General features: G+C 37.5%; 1 protein-coding gene across 9 annotated transcripts in view; it reads left to right on the top strand.

Annotated features, from left to right (window-relative positions):
• Window positions 1-21,562, top strand: part of N4BP2L2 (NEDD4 binding protein 2 like 2) — a 46,004-nt gene that overhangs the window by 4,731 nt on the left and 19,711 nt on the right. For 5 of the 9 annotated variants that reach the window (XM_068672867.1, XM_068672847.1, XM_068672839.1 and 2 more), the window contains 4 exons: window positions 6,816-6,940; window positions 10,799-10,887; window positions 11,259-11,335; window positions 15,599-15,742. In XM_068672867.1, the coding sequence (XP_068528968.1) occupies window positions 6,816-6,940; window positions 10,799-10,887; window positions 11,259-11,335; window positions 15,599-15,742 (435 nt within the window). Of the gene's footprint in view, window positions 1-6,815; window positions 6,941-7,005; window positions 8,971-10,798; window positions 10,888-11,258; window positions 11,336-15,598; window positions 17,892-21,562 lie in introns of those variants that run through there. The other 4 variants (XM_068672905.1, XM_068672911.1, XM_068672898.1 and 1 more) reach the window with 4 other exon arrangements.

The raw sequence follows: 21,562 nt of genomic DNA, 5'->3' as shown, positions 1-21,562 counted from the left end.
TACTGCTTCATTCATTGCAGAAATTTGATGTTATTAAATATGATACTATTTAATATTAATGTTTTTCATATTTTCTGTGCTGAATGGCCTTTGAATCTTTCTCTAAGTATGTTACTCATATTATCTGAAAGATCCTACATACCTAAGTGTTTTTTTTTTGTGTATGAATATATTTCTGCTTTTTCGTCTCTTTGTAAGACAAATTACAAATTTCATTTAGCAGATGGGAAGGTGGGCACTATGAGATCAAGGTCAACCATAGTCACGGAATTTGGGTGCAGAATTTGAACTGTGCAGGACTTGTTTTTCAGTGTATTCAACTACGTGCAATTTCATGTGTTCAAAGCTGGCTTTCAATTGTTAATTCCCATGAAATCATGTCCCAGGGGCTCAGGTACTGTGGGGTAGGCTGAAGGGAGCAAGGAGAAAAAATCATGGAGTAGCATCATGGAGTTCTGTAAGTGCAGGCTAGGACAGCAAATACAGCCCTGTGGACTCATTATTACCCACAGGTATCTTGGCAGTCTTGGCATCTTTAGCACCTTCAGACAAACCTCTACTGCTTGTGCTAGCAAAATGACTATCGGAAAAACAGAAAATTGACATCATGTCTATGGGTCAGTAATAGAAGGGAATGAGTTGCATCTTGTAAGTGGGTTTTCCAGGTGTATAATGACAGCAGAGCAGTCATGACACCCAGGAATTTTGAATTCCAGTCTTTTTTTTTTTTTTTTTCTCCAAACTGTGAGTTTGTAACTCACAGTGTATCGGCATGCATTTACTGCTGTTCCCAAACTCAACACGTCTGTCCTTAATCTTCTAATGAAGTCTATGTTTAGCTCTGACTCTGTCATCCCACCTGCTTGGAATTCCAGGCACGTTTCTTGGCAGGGACTTCTGGAGGTCACCTAGCCCATCCTTCTGCTTAGAACAAAACTGTTGCCATCACTGGATCAGACCGACTGTTTTTCTAGCCTGACTTTGAAAACTTGCAGGTATGAAGTCCAGTCTCTCAAAACTTTTCTGGTGTTCATAGGTCATATCCCCTTAGCCATCTTGGTAGCCATCTGCTCAACCCTTTCATATATTTCAGTGTGACTTTTGAAGTAGGAAGCCTCAAACTGGAAACAGTATTTCAGAATTGACTGCACAAGAAACAGATAGAGAGGGGATGGTAGCTTCCCTTGAGCCACTTTTTCCATTGGCTGCTTTTTTCCCTAATACAGCCCGGCATATGGTTTGCCCCTCTTTTGAGGAGAGTACGTTCTTGGTTCATCTTCGGTTTGATATCTACTGTAATCCTTAAGTCTTTTCAGGAGGGCTGCTCAAGGAGTTGCTTTCCATCCTGTACTGATGCAAAGATTTCTTTTGTACCAGATGCACCATCTGGTACAAAACTTGGCGCTTCTCCTTGTCGAGCTTCATGATGTTTCACTTCACCCAGTGTCCAAATTTTTCTGTGTCCTCCTGGCTAGAAGCCCTAATGCTCTGTAGGTGTGGCCTGCCTACCAGTTTGGTGTCATCTGCAAGTGCTCTGCCTCATCATCCACGTTAATGGTGAAGATGATGATGAACTGGGTTCCACCATCAGCCCGTGGTGTACTCTGCACGTACTCACTGGAAGCGTCAGAAGCCTTAATGCTTTCATTCAACGTTACAGTCATTGCCCAGTCCTCATCCACAAAGCCAGTTGCTCCATCAGAGTGCAGTCTGGTCTGGCCAATAAAGCAAGATTTGCTTGTTGTAAACCCTACTTGACTCTTCCCGACTCCCTTGATTTCCTTCACGAGTTTGGAAGTGGATTCCAATAGGGTGTACTCCCTGTTTCTACCAGAAGCTGAAGTTAGGTGAGGTTGAGCAGCTTGTAGTGCCTTTGTTCCCTCTCTTTATTTCCCTTCCGTAGGGGCATAGCATTAGCCTTTTCCTGGTCATTAGGGATTTCCCCTGATCTCCTTGATTTATTGCATACGTTCACCTGACCTAGACATCACAGCCTCCTGAGACTCATTCCAGTTCCCATCTGTTTATCCATCTACTTTCCAGGTTTGTTTTCCTGCTCTTACCCAACTGTAGCTTTTGGTCTGTGCCTAGCAGCTTTGCTTTGGCCCTAAAATTCCAAGTGGATTTCTCAGCTCCTTCTTTTTCCTCCCCTTTCTCCCTAGGTTCATTTTATTTTCCCAGTTTCAGCTGGTGGTATTGTCTCACGCCCAGCATAATTGTACCATTTCCTTTCTCACACTTCACTCTTTTGCCTTGTCCCTGTTTCCTAGCCCTGCTGCCAGTTGCAAGCTGTTTGTTCCAGCTTGTACCACTCTGCTGCCCACATCCTTCCTATTTTAGGCCAGTCTTCTTCCTTCTCTTGCCATGCTTAAGGTTGTGCTGGGAGAAATGCAATTTACAAGAAAACAAGCACCTGTACTTTGCCAGATACCACTTCCTCAATCCAAAACATCTCAGAGAAAACCTTGGAATAATGCCATGTGATAAAAACGCTGTGTTTCTTCCTTCGTTTTGGAAGTGATTGACAACTTAGAAATTTCCTAAACCAATTTGACCAGATAGATGCCCAGCAATGGTATCTTCAGCCCAAGTAACAAAAGTCTGCTGAAATTTCAAGTAGATGATAATATGGTTTTATGATGTTAATGCTATTGGGAAAAGTTACAAAATACAAATTTTGATTTTTTTAGGATATTTTGCATCTAAAATTGGCAGCAATTTCAGTTCCCATTCCTCCATAAAAATACCTCACAGTGAATTTGAAAAAAAGTTTAATGAAGTTGAAAGAACAAGTATTCACGTCATTTAAGAAGAACACTTGAAATTAAATCTCTTTGTAGGTATATAAGCAAGTAGTCAGCTTTTTCTGGGGTTGTTCTTCCAGAGAGAGGAACCCATGGATCTCTGGAATGGAAAAATTGAAAGAATATTTAAAGCTGAACATAGAAACACTTGGGTGCTATTGTTTCTAATTATGCAGTTCTTTAAAAACATGGCTTGTGACAGTGTTTAAAGCATCATTTACATAATTTAGTGCTACTACAGATTTTAAAGTATTTAGTTACAGTCTAGTTCATTCTATATGATGTTAGCTATCTTAAATAGATAAATTATTAGATTCTAAGATTATTCTTGATTATAAAATCATCTTTGAAAGCAGACTGACTAGAATGCAGCTTGGGGAACTGTTTAAAGAATTGAAATTAAAGCAGGGTTTGTGCATGTGTGTGCATACTGGAAAAAATACGTATTAGTTTGCTGATTAGTTCAAACGAGCACTTCGATTTCCAGATGAGTTTGGTGTGCAGAGCTAATACCTCCTGTTAGATCAACCAGCTTGTCTAGGAAAAGTAAGTGAGCTGCTTCAATTTTGTTGATGTCACTGCCCCACTGTGTTCAAAGGTGAATGTTCAATTGCAGGGAATGGATAGGAGGGAAAGGCAGGTTTACAGCACTTGGGTAATACTGCTGCTCATTTCGGGCATGTGCATGTATCAATGCTGAGCAATCTGTAATTTGACTTTCCTGTTAGAAATGTATTTATCTTCCTTGGTTTTCCTTCTCCGTTTTGCAGAATTGAGATGATCTCTTTGTAGTGTTAGGTAGTAATGATTTTCTCTGCGCAGATGTGCTCCATGTTCATGAGCCTAGAATAAATTTTATTTCCAAGTCTTACAACTTATAATTGTGTAAATTATTCCATGTGAAGTTGTCAAGTGTGTTTGTGTTTAAAATTTTACTAAATTTTACTGAAAGGGTAAGGATTTCATTCCTCTGGCCTGTCTGGTAGTCAGTCTGCCTTCCCAGTTACTTGGCTTCAGGCTTATTCTTGCAAATGTAGTTTAGGGTATTAAATCTGTTACATTGGTTCCATAGGTTCATAAATTGCTTTGTATCCTGAGCTTTGAGGAATAATAACAACATATTTCAGGATTAAACTTTGATGGATTTGCAAGATTCCCAAACCACAGTCACAGTGTTTCTGTATTGAAGTTTGGAAAATACAAGAGAGGAATCTAAGTGAATTATTCTACACAACACTGAGCGGTTCCTAGAAATACAAAGATGAACACCCCATTAGTTGCTGTGTCTTGACTCACCAGTTCGCATATATCCCTACAGCAAGCAGACAGTCAGGCTCCTGGGAGCTGCAGGGGTGTGCCTGTGGGTACCCAGCCAGCAGACAAACCGGGTCACAGCTCTGTGTTATCGCTGTGGTTAGGTGGTGGGGTTTAACCCGACTGGCAGCTAAACACCACACAGCCATTCGCTCACCCTCTCCTCTCCCTCTCTGGGATGGGGGAGAGAATCAGAAAGAAATGAAAGTCGGTGGGTTGAGACAGAGACAGTTTATTAGCACAGGAAAGAAAATACTACTACTACTAATGTGTATGAAACAAGTGATGCACAATGCAGTTGCTTACCACCCACCGACCGATGCCCAGCCTATCCCCGAGCAGCCCAGCCACCCCATACTAATTGTTCAGCATGACGCCATATGGGATGGAATCCTCCTTGGGCCAGTTGGGGTGCAGCTGTCCAGGGTCTGTCCCCTCTCACCTCTTGCTGCACCCCCAGCCTGCCCGCTGGCAGGACAGAGCAAGAAGCTGGGAAGTCCTTGGCTTGGTGTAAGCACTGCTCTGCAACAACTAAAACATCAGCATGGTATCAGCACTCTTCTCATCCTACATCCCAAACATAGCACCACACCACCTACTAGGAGGAAAATAACTCTATCCTAGCCAAAACATTAGGGCACGTGGTCCTTACTCTGTGCATCTGCATTCAGCACCCAAGAAGTGAGTGGGGAAGGTGGATCCAGTTGTTTCCAGTATCTGCTTAAAAAAAAAATCCTCTGTACTCTTCTAAAGCAGTGTAATATATATCCTACTAAAAGGCAAAGACTCTAACAGAAATATTGAACAATCCCAACAAAGTGGCTGTACTTCTGGTGTATCAGGCTCTGCTTTCTGAAACAGCACTGCTCTTTATTCTGAGCAAAACTTATACTCTGGAAAAGGGAAAAAGCAAAAAGGAAAAAAAAAAAGAAAAGCAACAGCTTGTGTGTTTCTTTGATCATGTTACTTGACAGTTCTGTTATTCATGGCTTCTTCTGCTCCCCAGTAATTTTGTTGTTACAAATCTGTGTTTTAAAAGCAAAAATAGTCATCAACTTAATTGCAGGACAGTTATTATGTAGGAATTTAATTAATATACAGCACAGTGTTTTGTTGGTTATTTTTTGTTAAGTAAAACTGGATTATTTTTTTTTCCTTTTGAGTTTTTAATGAAGATCCGTAGCTCTGTAACTGATGTAATGTTAGGCCATCCACAGGCTTTAAACTGTGATCTCTAACAGGTCTACTGTTGCTATGTTTTGCCACGTAGACATCTCAAATCCTTGTGAAATTAAACTTAAGTAGCTCTTCCTGCAGCTATTCATGGGAAAGCTTGGTGACTTAGAACTAACATCCATTTATTCCCCCAGGTTATTTGGGATCTGGCCAGTTCTCTTCCCTCCCTGGCACCTCTGCAGCAGCACATCACGCATATTGCTAATACTGTTCAGTTTTTATAGCCCTTGGATACGTTGCCTGTTTCCCAGTCTGAGTAGCTGCCTAAATTTCCATAGAGCAGTGGAACCTGAATGTTTCAGTACACTGGAAGTGCTCTGGGGCACTGAGTGCCTGGTGGCTGTTTACAAATTTAAACGGAGTACAGAATATAAAAACAGTCAAGGAGATCAGGCTGTGGATGTGTAGATCTGACTTTAAACAGAACTGTGCTGTTGTCTCCTTTGTAAAAAGTTTTCCTTGATATGAAATAACCTTATCTTAAATTTTTTGTCATCTATTATTGAAACTACAGTTCTGCGAGACGTGCTAACCCATGGAGCTGCTGCTCTGCCCGGGGTGGGCTGCACTGATCTTGAACCACTTCTCTTGTGTCATCTTTTTGGCTTTTTCCTTGAACAGGCTCAGCTGCTAAAGTTTCAGAAAAGCAACATAAGAAAAAAAAAATGAGAAAAGGTCACTTTGTTCTGGGTATAGTGAATGCTGGTGGCTTGTAGATGCAGTGAGTGCCAGGTTTCTCTGTTGATGACAAGGTGGATGTGAGTCAGCTTGTGTGGCCAGATTTGGGGGATAACACATAGAGCTGGAATAGAAGAGTGTAAGATACTGCAGGAATACACATGCTCTTCCCTAATCCTGACTTTCATTAGTGGGACAATGCTGAAAGCTTATTATGTTCTTATACTTTTCCCTGAGAGTAGGAAAATTGCTGTAAACATGAGTAATTTGCTTTTGCTGTTTCTGTTCAACGCATATTTTATCTGCAAGGACAGAGCTGCATGGACAGATAAGCGGAGGGTGGATTTAAGAGGAAGAAGGATTTAGGTATCTGCTTCATTTCTCAGCTGTCTCCAGATTCCATGATCAGATTGGTTCCTAGAGATAATTCCAGATGAGAATTGATATGGAAAATGTTAATAAATGCAATAAATGACCATGAGGTGCTAAGACCTTGTTGCAATAGAACCGTAAAGTAGGATGCTACAAGCTTCTTTTAAAGATGGTGAGGAAAAAACAAAGACAGAAACAGTTGAGAGGGGGAAAAAATGTACTTTAAATTGAAATTTGTATTGGAATTGTTGGAAATACTCATAGCTGTACTTTTATAAACCAGTTTGTCATTTGCAAGAGGCTCAGAACCAGGGCACAGATAAATATATATTTAGCTATGTTGTTTGTGTGCGTATTTTCTGTCTGAAAAATGAAAGTTCTAACATTTTTGCATTTACCTTTGTTCAACAGTATTCTGCTTGGTGAAAGCTGTGATGGCATTGTACTCAGCACCGATGATTATTTTCGTCAACAAGATGGATACCTGTATAATGTTGTTCAGCTTGGTGATGCCCATGACTGGAACCAGAAGAGAGGTTTGAATGCATTACAGAAATTCTATTAAAATATGTTTGTATTTAGAGGATAAAAATATAGCACCACATGCATGGGTTAATGGTCTGAATGAGAAGGAGCATATATTAAAAAAAAAAAAAAGTGTAAATATATATATATATATGTATAAGTATAGGAGCATATGTATTTTAAGTTTTTGTTATGTTTTAATTAGTATATATGTATATTTACATTAGATTTTGAAATGATGAAAGGTTCAGAGTTAAAAGGACAAAATCTCTTTTTTCTGTGCTATGACCTGCTGTGAACACAGTTTAATCTCTTTGCTGCAGTGTCTCAGCCAGCAGCTTCTTTCCCACCATAAGAGGAATCCTTTGCATCAAAAGATATGGAGATCCAAGGAAAAAAATCTGCAGGATAGGAGTTAAGAATGTTCTCCCCTTTTCTTCCATCCTCACCCTAATAAAAAAGAATTACGATATGCTGGGGAAAGTTTATGAATGAACAGTGCAGGAATTTTGTAGAGCAATTATTGGAACTGTAAAAATTATAAGAAACACTTTCGATGTTGGAGTGCCACAATAATAAATATTTCAAATGAAGTTGCCAGTAGAAGTCAGAGGAGCAAAAGAGCTGCTAACAGCAGTTTCCAGACGAGATGTCTCAGTATGTCACAAATGCAAGACCACCAAACAGTTCTCACTTGGTAGTGGCTTCTGGCTGCTTCTGGCTAGACCTTAAGATCTGTCCAATTCTGTATCATTTAGTTGTGCAGTGCTTTTGATAACCAGAATACTACATCATTCAGTGATTTTGATAACTAGAACAAGAACAGCTGTGCCCTGTTGCACAGAACACCTCTGTTGCAGAACATTTGCCAGAATAGGTCTGGGCTGAGGCTGTGATCACGTCTTCCCTCCTGTTTGGTCTAGGTAGGAGTCTTTGTTGAAGTACTTCAAAATCCTGTGCTTTCATTTCTTTGTGGATCTTTGCAATACATGAAAGTTTGTAGGGTCAGCTATACAAATATTAGGAAATGTTAGAATTAATTTGCCATTGTGACTTTAAATGTGAAATCAGTGCCACTCTTAAGGGGTTTTAGGCCCTTAAAGTTCACTTTTCTGTATTTGTTCAGTGTCTCTTACTGTAGTTTATCCTTTACTCTTTTACTGGTAACCTATGGCTACCTTTAACATGTTTGTAATGTTCTTGACGGGTCCAGTTGGGTTTTAACTGCCTTTTTTTTTTTTGATGGTGACTAGTTAGTTACCTTTGTTTTTTTTCCCTTTTAAACAAAACTTTATCTAAGGAGTTACATCAGCATACTGTGCACACTAGTACTAAGATCCAGAGTTGAAACAAGAGAGGAGAATAATGTAAGGGAGTTGTAGCTGTAATTCAATCTTTCTTTGAAAGCTTTTGTAAATTATGGCCCCTTTATCTTCATTACCAAATTGGCTGTTTTCTTGCTGCCTTCGAATCTCTTCTGAATTGCTTCTTTCAGGATTTTTCCCTTGCTTCTGACAGCCTGTCAGTCGTCTTTTCTAGATTCGTGTCCAAGTGTAGTAGTGGGCTTATGTGGCAAGGTTTTGGTAGCAGAGGGCCATAGGAGTGGCTTCTGTGAGAAGAATCCAGACGCTGCCCCGTGTTAGATAAGGGCCAGGCCAGTAAGTGTTGTTGTTTGTGCCTCTGTGAGAAAAGATTTAAGACGGGGAAAAAAACCTTCTAGGGATCAGCAGCTGGGTGGAGAGAGAGCAGTGAGAAACAGCCTTGCAGGTGCCAAGGTCAGTGAAGAAGGGGGAGAGGTGCTCCAGGCAGGCAGCAGCAGTTCCCCTGCGACCTGTGGTGAGGACCGTGGTGGAGCAGGCTGTCCCCCTGCAGCCCATGGAGTACCACAGTGGAGCAGATCTCCACGCTGCAGCCCGTGGAGGAGCCCCTGGTGGAGCAGGTGGCCCTGCACTGACAGAAGCTGCAGCCTGTGGAGAGCCCCCGCAGGAGCAGGCCCCGGGCCGGAGCTGCAGCCCATGGAGAGGAGCCCACGCAGGAGCAGGTGACCTGGCAGGAGCTGCTGCCCATGGGGGACCCAGGTTGGAGCAGTTTGCTCCTGGGGGATGGACCCCGTGGGACAGAGCCGTGTGGGAGCAGTGCTTGGAGAGCTGCTGCCTGTGAGCAGCCCCCGCAGGATCAGTTTGGGAGTGGAACAGGGGCAGAGAGTGACGGAGAAGGAGCGGCAGAGAAGTGCTGACTGACCATAACCCCTATTCTGCGCTGCTCGGGGGGGAGGAGGTGGAAGAGGACTGATGAGGGGAAGGCATTTTTGGTTTCTTTCCTTTGTTTCTCACTTCTCTAGCTTGTTAGTAATTGGCAATAAATCTTACTATCTCCCTACTCTGAGTCTGTTTTGCACGATAATTGTTGAGCGATCTCCCTGTCCTTATCTCAACCCTTGAGCTCTTTGTGTTGTATTTTCTCCCCCTTTCTCTTTGAGGAGGGGGAGTGAGAGAGCAGCTGTGGTGGAACTCTGGCTGCCCACCCGAGTAACACCACCACACTGAGAAAGATCATTTGTGCAACGTTAATGAAACCAGAGCAATATATTCTTCAGTTTTTATGGCTTTCCCCACTGATTCTTAGTGCTCTGTTGTAACATGCTTTATATTTGCTTTTTCCCTCCTTTCCATCTACATAGTTACTGCCAAGACTTTTCTTCCTGTTACGTGGATTGATTTCAGCAAGAAAAATCTACAATAGCTTTTTTTTTTTTTTTCAACAATAATTCTAAAATAACTTAGGGTTGGGTCTTTTTGTTTGGTTCATTGGTTTCCTTCAGATCTCTTCTTTATTCGGTGTACAAACTGAACACTATTTGCTGAATGGACATGTATTCAACAGATGTATTTTTTATAATCCTTAGTACTTGCTACAGATCTAGCTTTTCATTTAATATATACTGTTTTAACACTGTTTAATGAAACATAATTCTCCTGGAAACTTTTTTTTGTACAACAGTGATCTCAGTATTTTAAGCTTCAGGTATTTAATTTATTTCATTTAGTTCATTGTCTTAACTTCCTTGTGAGCACAGGTGGTTTTACATACTGATTTATTTTTTTTATTGGCAAGCTGAGATACAATTGTTAAAAATACCTTCCTGTTTTGGATGCCAGACTTTTCAATTTAGACATTCTCTTCAGGATATGTAGTAGTAATAGACCTTCATATATTCTGAATAAATTTTCACTGTATTAATATTCATATGAGTTCATATCACTTTTTAAAATTATATTTGTAACTTTTTAAGTTGGACAGCCAGAAAATGAAGCTCGTGTAAAGTAGTGGCCACTTGGTATGTTCAAGAACATTCACCAGAAGGTGATCCATCTTGTTTTTCAGTCGTCCTGATTTAGCAGGATGTGTGATGTCTTTGTATGAAGGCGACGTATCTCTTAGCATTTTGTTGGAGAAGAACTGCAATACCTAACCACAGCTCCCCGTTATGAATGCACTGTGTGCCATTGGTAAAGCTGGAACTTGGATATGGTTTTATGCTGAGGGTCTCAGCGGGCCCCATACTTTGAGCAGCTGTGCTGAGTGGCTTTGACTTTACACTTCTTGTTTACCCCTTTGTATCAGTTCACCACCACCTTGTTTCTATGTTCCTGCTTTCATTTTTCTTACCTTTTTGCTCCTACTAGTTTCCATTTCCATCTCTACCTTTCAGTACATTTAGTCTTTTTCTTAGAGCAGTATGTTTCAGTCAGACTGTTGCAAAACAATTCTTGCGTTCACCGTTTTATTTGAGTTATATAATTGTTTATTTACATGCAGTAATTTGAATTACATAACTGCTTATTTACATGCACTGTTTTTCATTGCAGCACAGCAAGCAATGGAGCAGGGAAGATCTCCAGTTATAATAGACAACACTAATACTCAAGCCTGGGAGATGAAACCATATGTGGAAGTGGTAGGTTTTGTTGTGAAATCATACCATCTGTTACAGCCTCGCACATTTACCTTCACATGTGGTAAGCTGGTCTGCTTTGTGCGAGACCATTTTCCTTACTCAAGTTTCTGAAGAGAGACTGCTTATTGACGCAATCAGTAACTGGTGTGGCAGTAGTCCAGAACAATTTTAGGACGGACTTGACCTAATCTACTTAGTGTGGAGTGAAACCTAAGACATGTTTGTGGGCAAGTGAAATTCAGTGTGCTAGTATTGTAGAGTTAACTACATCCATTTATTATACTGGTCTACAAACCTGTTGTAGTCATTACTATTCATATTTTATATAATAATGATACTCATATGAACAATATTTTTTTTGCTTGCTGCAGGCTCTTGAAAAGGGATACAGAGTGGAGTTCCATGAGCCTGATACTTGGTGGAAGTTTGATCCTGAAGAATTAGAAAAGTAAGGGTTATATTACAGAAATCATTCTACTTCTGTGTATATAGAGACAGAGAAACAGATTTGCCCATGTAAATATCTATCTATCTATCTGTCTATCTATCTATCTATAAAAGGGGTTTTTATTTTATCCAGTATCTGATTTATTCAAATGTGTAACTACTAGTATAAAATACATTTTTAAATCTGCATTTTGAGATGTACCTTCAAATAGAAGTGTTACGGATATCAAAAGAGTCTTGTTGGCCCAAAGTAGTCAATACTCAAACTTTGTTGCATGTGGGTAGAAAAAGTGATTGAGCATTGTTGTAAGTGCTTCTGTTGTATTGAATGATTTAAGTTATCCTGAGATTTTTTTTGTTAAAAAACACTGAAGAAAAGTAATAGAAGACAAAAGGAAAATATGCATTTTATTAAGAGTGCATAAGTGTCTTGTTATGTCTACTTTTTTTTAGATGGCTGTGTCAGGGAATAGTAGTCCATTGCTAATCAGTGAAGGTTAAAAGGAAAGTTTGTGTTTTAGATGGTTCTACTGCAGGATTTTGTGAAATTGTTCCCAGTCTTGAGAGGGTCTGTTGTAGAGTACTGTTGGACATCGGTTATTGGTCATGTGTGTTATGAGAGCATCTGGAAAGCTGGTTATTATTCCTGGTTAATTTTTCCTTTGGCTCAGGTGTATCTGCTTTTAGGAATCTATGAGGTACCAACACCACCTAGGGAAATTTGTGTTTGAAATGCAGTGCAATGCCTTCATGGTTGATCCCAAGGAGTTCTCTTGCTGATTGTAATTTTAGGTGCTTCCAACTGACTTGACTTATTGTTGTTTCAGCTATGTAAAATAGCCCCTACAAACCACCAAGTATGTTTGTGTAATACATATATTGCCTACTTAGACCTTATTCTTTGTTCTCTATAATTTTTTTAAAGCTTTCATCTTTTTCTCCTAAGCTACCACTAATTTATTCATAGAGATGGAGTTCTCCCTCTGTTGGATGAGTTCTATTAAGTTTTCCTAGTTATGGTGCGGCACTGCTACATCAGGCAGGAAGCTGTCTCAGTAATCAGGCGTTTCTAAGATGTTCAGTGTGAGATCTCCTTTGCATGAGAAAGACTCAAATTTTCCAGAAAATGCATGTTTTCACGTGGTCTGAATTTTATTTTTAACTGTCATCCAGTGCTATGCTATGGTGACATTCTAGCAGTCTGGTGCATTTCTAGATACCATTTTTATAGAGCTGTGTCTGCCTTAGCGCTTAGTCTTTAGAAATCTGTGAAAAGCCTTATTGAAAGGAAAAGAGACAAGGTCAACGCTGGCTGAATGGTGAATTTGTGATGTCAAGAACATGACAGATGTTTTAGTGTGGAATAGTTTTCAGAGCCTTTTTTTTTTCTTCCAGCATGCCAATGAGATACAAATTGCCATTAGACTCGTTCATGTGTGATTTTGCTCTTAGTTCAGTTTTGTGCATGTAACTTGTGAAAACATCTCGATTTCACATGTGTGTTTTGCAGTAGTGCTTGAGACGTCTTGCATAGTATTTAGACGTTTCATATAAAGGGTTTTATACTTTCAGATGCAATTTTTAGGGTATCTTGGCTCAGAACAAGTAAGTGGCAAAATGATTGATAGAAATGTTTTTGATGATGTGTTTAATGAGTGTTGGATGAAATATTACCTTTTTTCGTGCTTGCATGCTTTCTGAGTAGCTGGTCAATTGGAACATTAAAATAAGTGCATTTGATTCAGACTTTTGGGAAATAATTATCCTGTATAATCAGTATTTTGGGACGGGGTGTTTTCTTAAACAGTTACCTGCTGTCTGTATATACACAGAATTGATATGCAACGTGTTTAGTGTACCTCATTTTCCTTCAGTTTGATTGTCAACTGCAGTTTGACATTGACTGCATCGAACTCATGCTGATTGTTTAAAGCAGTAATGCCTTTGTAGGATTATTTTGCCAATATATTGGTGTGCAAGATTAGTCTAATGTAGAAGCATTTAACAGTTACAGAACTTTACTAGTATCAATAGATTCTTTGTTGCTGCAAACAAAAAAACAAAAGCTTTCAAAGCCTAACTATCTGTTAGGAGGTTTAGCTGGCATATCTTACTGTTTACGGGTGAGATGGCTTTATGTTCTTTCACTATACTTTGGCTATACTGAAACATGCCCAAAGAGGATGTTTGCTATGAGATGTGGTTTAGTAGACTTGGCAGTGCTAGGTGAATGGTTGGACTTGATGATTTTAGAGGTCTTTCATAACCAGAAAGAGTCTTCAATTCTGTGACATCCTAGTATTAAATGACCCTATACAACAGATTCGTTCAATTTATTTTTTTTTAAGTAATTTCTGTGCTTGATGGGATTCTGCTGCTGGTGATTGTATTGTCCTGCTTTTTTCTTGAAGAAAAACTACTTGCTTATTCAAGTCCATTCAATTTTGGGTGAATGTGCACTTTATGCCATTTCTACTTGAGTTGTTTTCTTTTCCTAGCTGTACTGAGATAGGGAGAATATTATAAAACTTTGTACTTGCACTGGGTGGCATAAAAGGATTTAGACTTCCTCTTTTCCATTTCTTTATCATGTAAGTCAAGTGCTTTATAGAATGCCTGTATTTCTAGGGGTTGGCTTTTTCCTGTGCTCATAGTCTCGTTCATATTTGTGAATAAAATCAAACCTGTTAAGGCTTGTTAGCTGATGGGTTTAACATGCTGGTGATCCTGGACATCTTTAGCAGGATGTGAAAATTAATATATTTTAAGTGGTGAGCCTCTTGTGGTGGTCACTGTAGCTTCTGAAGTTGTCTCATCTGAAAAAAAAAAATCTGTGAGGGAAATACTCCACTTAATTCTGAGTACCTCTGAGATGCCTCATTCTTCTTCCAATCTTAATATGAAACTAGTGTGCTACCTACAGTATACTTTGAGCTTTTGTGAACTTGATAGGTACTCCTTTGTTGCAATAATGTGCACAAACTCCTAGATTATTATTATTTTTTTTAATATTTCTCTATAGACTACTCTTTTTCTGGCATATCCTATTTGTCCCCCCTATTGATTTCTCCCTTATAGAATTCAGAAATTTTTAATTTTTTGTTTAAATTTAAAATCATTTATTTATTTTTTAAAATCAGGGGACTCATGCCCCCTGTCCCTGTCAGAAAGCACAAAGATACCCAAGTGGTATGACTTGGAAATTTTTCATCTTCAACAAAGTTTCTTGGTGATAAGAATATACTGGGTTATGGTAAATTCTTGTCTACATTATAAAAAGATTTCATTTACATTCTGTGTCTATTCTTTTAGATTCAATTCTGTTACAGCACTGGTAATTTTCTGACATTTGGTTTGTGCTTGAACCTCGTGGTTTTCTTTTTAGCAGGGACTGAAATTCTGCTAATGTGGATTTTAAGGTGCTATTCCATAGATGCTGAGGAGATAGATGCATTGCAATGTAGTATCTCATGTCTCAGGTTCTTAATGGGCCAAGTTCTCACTGAAAGCAGCAGCTCCTCACTAAACACTGCAATGACAACTTTTTTGGCTGCTCTTCCCTTCCCTTATCTGTCTTTTTTTGAGTATATTTCTCTTTTTTTTTTTTTTTCTCAAGTATTGGTAATAACTACTAGATAAAGTATCATGAACATGTAGTGCCAGTTCAAAACTAAAATTTTTCCTCATTTTATATATTTATCAATGAGAAACACTCTGTCATCAAGTCTTGAAACCATGTAGTTCCATTTCTTTTTGTTTCATTGAACATTGCTTTCATAAGTCTATAACACATTATTCCCCCTACCTATTAGGTAGTATACAATGCAAAATTCCTTGAATAAACAAAATAAAGTCTTTCTAGGATGATTTGTTTGTTTTCCTGGTGAATAACATCACATTTCTATATGAAGAAGAAAGGCTGTAATTGTTTTCTGTTATTTAACATTTTTAGTGTTGAATTGTTAAAAAATAAAAAATAAATAAACCTTAACACAAGTTGACTATTAGGAGAATGAGAATACAATGTAATGAAATTGAAATTCCAAATGTCACAGCATTTTAGTTTAAAAATGTATGCAATCTCTTGACTTAGTTTAATGTATGTTTTTCAGTTATCTAAAGCTTACTGCTAAGTAATTCAGGAAAATACAACTGTTTTTTATAGATATGAAAAGCAAGAAGAAAAAATGTGAAATTAGTTTTTTTCTTAAAGACTGTAAACATAAACATACCAGACAATTTATTTAAGTTTTTATTTTTGTAGGAGGAATAAACATGGGGTCACTCGTGAGAAGATTGCTCAGATGTTGGAACGATACGAATATCAAATATCCATACCTATTGTCATGAATTCAGTTGCACCTCCTCACAAACACACACAAAGGCCACCTCTGCAGCGAAGACATAGGTGGGGAGGCAATACAGACTCATGGAATTCTTTCGCTATTTCCAGTAGCCGGTAACACAGTTGCAGTCAGTTATAAAAATCTGTTATGTGCCCTTCTAAAACACATCACCACCTCCAATGAAGTAGTGGTTTTTCTGTTTTAAATAGGCCTATTTCAAGACCGTTCCCTTCGGGAGGTTGTTTCTTTAATGGACTTGCATGTAAATAAAATTGTACATTTAATGTTTTAAAAAATATATATATTTATTTATTACAGTTGTAATAACTTTGATTTCAGTAAAATATTTGATATAGTATGAGGTATAGCAGTCTTCCTTCCTCAATTTAAGACAATGATGTTTTCATATAGCAAGTAACTGTTGAACAGTTTTTTTAAAGAGGTCCTATTAGATAGCTTTTAAAACAGAATTAACGCCCAGAAAAAGAGCTTATTTATGTAGTAACTGATTTTAATGATTCTGACTTAGACTCCTAATCTTTTATGAGATCTTTTTGAAAACACTTGTCTTGGATTGTCCTTTTGTTTTGATTGGTATATATTGACAATTGGCAAACTATTGGCATGTATTTTCTGGCTTTTTGTCTCAGAAGCTCATCTCAGCTGAAGCAGCGTTCTTCTAATACAGTGTTCACCAGCCTTAAACTCTGTAACCTCAATTCTTTAATTTATTTATTCATTCTCAGTGGCAGCAGCATGTAGAATATGACTGTGTCTGTGCACCACCAACTCTTTTTGTACTTAAAAAACTAAATGTTCTCACTACAAATGCCAGTTTTGTTGCTCTTTCTACGCAATTTCTTTCATCCAGGATAAAAACTAAGTACTTGGAAGTATCAATTCAATACAAATAGTGGAGATAGTTTTGTAAAACCATGTTGCATTCTTAATTTTGGCACAGGCAATGTGATCTGTTATTCAGTGCTTAGCAATGAATGAGACAGCATGGAGATTGACTAATTTATTATCCATTTTCTTTAAAAACCTGATGAATTCATAAGTTTTCACTTCTCTTGCTTTCTAACTGCTTGCTGTATCAATAAAACATGTTTGTCTTCGATGTTGTTTTAGTAGTTCAGTGTAACAGTTGTTGTTTTCAAGCTTTTGTGATTTTTATTCAGCTGAGCATTGCTAGTAACCTGTTAGCTGAAATAACCTATCTTCAGGTCTAACTAGGTTTGACTTCCTTAAGCACTAAATGAGTAAGTCTTGAATAGGAAGGCTTGTTGAGAATGTGAGAACGTAACTAAAATTATTATTATTACTATTATTAGGTGCAATAGTCATCAGATTTTTGCAAATTATTATTTTTTTTAACTTATTGGGAGTTTCTGTTGTGGGCCCTGAAAGTTGTTTCATCTTTAAAGTCTGAGTAACTTAATAGTCAAGGTATATGATGAATTCTCTTTCTGTTGTTTTATACAACTACTTTATGTCTACATTTGTACAATTTAATGTATATTTAGAACATTTTCATAAAAGATTTTGTTAACTGCAAGAGTTGAAGTATGCAGTTTCACGTTTCAGTGATGTTTTAATTAATTGAAAAATAATCTATTTCAAATAGTGCACAGTTTCTTAATGTATTGAACTACTGTTTGTGTTAAAAAGAAGCAGCTTTCCAATTATATTATCTTGTTGTATATTATTCATACCAATTGTGTTTACTGTATTTTAGTTTTCATAGTCATCTTTTTCCATGTTTCAAGAAAATCATAGAAATCTTTGTCATAAGTCAGTAATACTTCAAGTATCCTGAAGCTGTTATATTTAAATATAAATTACATTTCAACTGAGAGGAAGATAAAAGGGTTTTAGAGAGACTCATTTTATTTACTCACATGATAATAATTATTATGACTAAGTCATAATAAAGTGATGAAATTTATTAATTATGTGATATTCAGGCAGTGTGCTAAGATATGACAAAAACGGTGATTATTGAAATTTGGCATTATGATAGTTTTTGGTACCCTCTGTCTTCAGTTTTTTGAAAGATTTTTTTAAGAAATGTTTTTATTTCATATTTACATTTTCTTTAACTGAATTTTAGTATGTAAGTAGGTAGGAATTAGGACTGTTTTAAAAAGATGCCACATATTTGTGTTATATGTTTTTAATAAATTGTTGATGGATGGTGAGTATTTTTGATATGTGAAGTACATTGATCAGTATAGGCTTGCTATCTGGCAAGGGATATGTAACAAGAACAGAAAGCTTTGCAACATGTCGGAGTATCAAATACTTACTGTAAACTGCTTAATCGATAAAGTTGTATTCCAAGGTAAGTCCATGGTAGGTGAAATCGCAATTACTGTGTAACACATGATCTTTGTTTCATTATATATATTTCATGAGGGTTTAAACTACAAACTAGAAATATGTGTGTATCTGAGAGAGAAGTTGATTTCTTTTCATCCATGATGGTATATTACACTACAATATTCATATGTTAAAAAATAAATAAAAACAAAAAGGTGATGTGAAATACACCTTACAGGTGACGAATTTCTCCTGCTCCCTCACAAGTGAAGAAAATGACTTATTTTGTCAAAAAGTACATACGAGAAATGTAAGAACTCCTTCTTCAATTAGACCTGGGCTCTAAATATTTTTTCTATCTAGCATAGCGTTTATGCAATACACTTATTAATTTGTCACACATACTAACAGTATACCTAGAATTAAGGCTTTCTGTTGTTTTTGATTTTTAGTAAATTGCTAGTTCATAGCGTATGAAGAAATAATAGCGTTACAAATGCAGATTCTAGGTATCTCCTGCACACTTCAAACTAGTGAGGTTTGGTAAATAAATTTAAACAGAAGAGTTAAGATACTTAGCTGTAGCTTTACCATCCCACTCTTTGAAGCATGAAATTTAAATCAGAGTTCGTCTGCAGAACACACATAATTTGATAGCGGTTAGCAACACAGAATTATATATAGCTATAAAGGGAAAAAAATAAAAGAGCTCTAGTTTTATTGCTTAATCTAGCTGCTATATTTCTTGTTAGTTTATCTCCTAAAGTATTAAAAGCTTTCACAAGTGATTTAGTGGTTGCCTTTTATTTTTTGCATCTAATTAATAATGATTAAAACACTAGAAGTTCTAATGTAAAAACTTTTTTTTATTTTTTTTTTTAAAAAAAAAAAGGTGTTAAATGGTGTCCTATTAGGAATTCTGTCTTCTGTTCTGATGCCAATCTCCTTTTTATATTCAGTCTAATCTATTTTACTATGCAGGGTATTTTTTTAAGCTTTTTTTCTTTAATGAAGAAAGCCAAGGTTTTGTCTTTATTGTTCTCTCTCTTGAAACATTCTACAGAGATTGTAGATTTATTTCTTTCTCTATTAATAGATAACTGAAGATCAGGCTCGTCTAACTGGGATGAGACCCATAACATTTGTATATGATTATTTTCTGTCTTTCATGATGTAATTTAGGATGTCAGGCTTTTTTTTTTTTTTTTTTTTTTGACCAGTATGATTAATTTTCAGTGAATTAGGGAAAAAAAAAAAGTGTTTTTGTAATTTCACATTGCTGTGTATGAACTCTGCTGTATGAACTAGCTGTAGTTTGAACTCCTGCTTCATCCTAGGAAGCGCGTTTCCTGGAAGGAATTCTTTCCCTCTTTGCTGTACATTATGGGGGTGAGACAACAGGATGTATGTTGAGAATTGAGGGGTTTCCATACAAAAGAAAACAGGCCTGCATTACACCTCCCAGTAAATAGAAATAAGACAACATTGTGTTGAAATGCAGTTCGTACAATTAAAATCAAATACTGAATTTAAGAGTGTTCAGCTGTTTCATATAAGTCAAACGTGTGGAAATGTTTCACCTCACTGTTTCTACAGTGACGTTTTTTCAGTATTTTTTTCCTTTCTAAAATATTTTACTTTTTCATCCTTTTGAAATAAAAGCAAGAGCAGTATGGTTTTGCTGAGATTTTATTTGTTAGATTAAAACTCTAGTATTTGAAAAGTATTGCGTCTGGAATGGGTCTTTGCAGTTTCCTTTTAGCTGATAATGCTGTTTCCACATCGAGAGCCTCTTCCTTCCTCAGGTAGGCTGTCCTTGACCATTTAACATGTACTGCTATATGGTGCTGCTGTGACACTGCCAGGTTCTGCCAAGTCAGCATGTATTGTGTCTGTGAAGTAATTTTTTATCAGTCATACTTGCAGCCTTTTCATGGTTCTAAATATTTTTGCATTTTTAAGTTGTCACTTAAATTCAGCATCAACTTTTCTCATGTGGTCCCCCAAACTAGTACCAAAGTAGCTGCTTTATAATTATCTGGTCGTCCTGTTTGTCCTTTTCAAATATTGGCCTGATACTAACTTTGTGAGTGTTGTAGGATTTTCTGAAAACATACTAGACAAATACTTTCTGAGCATGACTTTTGGAACATGTTGCCTAACTACTAATTAAAAACAAACAAACAAACATTAATTCTTCAGAAGATTTTGTTTATTCTCTCAAATTACTGACAGACTAAAATGTTCTGCTTTAGCTGACAGGTTAAATAACTTGGCATAATATTTCCAAGGAGTTTATTGTATCATTAGAAATTAGTCGTGGGGCTATAATCCTGTTTGTCTGTCCTTTCAGTCATGATACTTGTGATCATTTTTATTCTTTTACCCATCAGTTTGGTAACCTATGGTTACCACAGATAACTGTTAACCTGTATAACAACTTCAGAACAGCTTTCTCACACCTCGTTGTTAACATGAGGAGTTTCTTATGGCTCATGGGACTGATTTGGAGTGGATTGGACCATGTGATCACATTGTCCATTGATGATCACATTGGTCCATTGATCACATGGTCCATTGATGATCACATTGCCTTCCAGGACTCATGAAAACAAAAACACAGGCATTGGATTCTTACCTGAAGCAAGACAGGCATACATATTTGAGCTACATTTGCAGATTATAGATCAAACTGTTTGGTACATGCTCTAAACATTCAATGAAGTATACCTGAGAAAATTTGCAGACTATTTTCACTTCATGAAACCTGTAGTTACGAGACTGCTCATGGCCATGCAGAAAAACTGCATTATATATGGGAGAATAAATCACATTGTATATATGTATATATTTAAAGCATAGTTAAAATTTGGGGTTTCATCCTGTTTTTATTTTGTTCCAACAGTCTAGACAGGGTTCTTGTTTCTAATAGTGAATACTTAGGTTATGTCCATAATGCTGCCCTTCTTGGCCCTAGATCTTGAGGAGAGTCTTTGTTGTGAGCAGAGAGAGCTAACTATGGGTTAACTTTCTCTAAAGAGAAGTGAGTTGTAAAGAGATGAAATGAGTTTATCTTTTGGCTGGTTAGGTTGTGGTGCTGTTGCTGAGAAGGCTCAGCCTTGAGCTCCCTGCTCCCAGTAGGATGTGAGGGCCACCACGGTGGTCACGGCCTGGAGCACACGGTGCCCAGGGGGAGGCTGAGGGGAACTGGGGCTGCTCAGCCTCAAGAGGAGATATTGCTTCTGCTGAACAGAGGCTATGAAGGTAGAACCAGGCTCTTCTCGGATGAGAAGCAATGGATAGAAGTTGCAGCATGGGAAACTCCAGTTAGATCTAAAAAATAAAAAAATCTACTGTGAGGGTGATGAGACAGAGACTGAGTTTTCCCAGAGGTTGTGTAATTTTCCACACTTGGAGCATTCAAAACTTGCCTGGGCAAGGCACTGAGCAGCAAGGTCTAAGTTGGTATTGCCTTGAGCAGATGTTGGACCATATGATCTCCAGAAGCCCTTTCTAGCATAAATCATTCTACTTTAATGGATATAGTGATAGCAGTGTCC

Source organism: Anas acuta, chromosome 1 (genome assembly GCF_963932015.1).
Source record: "Anas acuta chromosome 1, bAnaAcu1.1, whole genome shotgun sequence".
NCBI lineage: Eukaryota > Metazoa > Chordata > Aves > Anseriformes > Anatidae > Anas > Anas acuta.
Note: the sequence above shows the minus strand (reverse complement) of the source record. Positions and strands in the feature narration are given on the sequence as shown.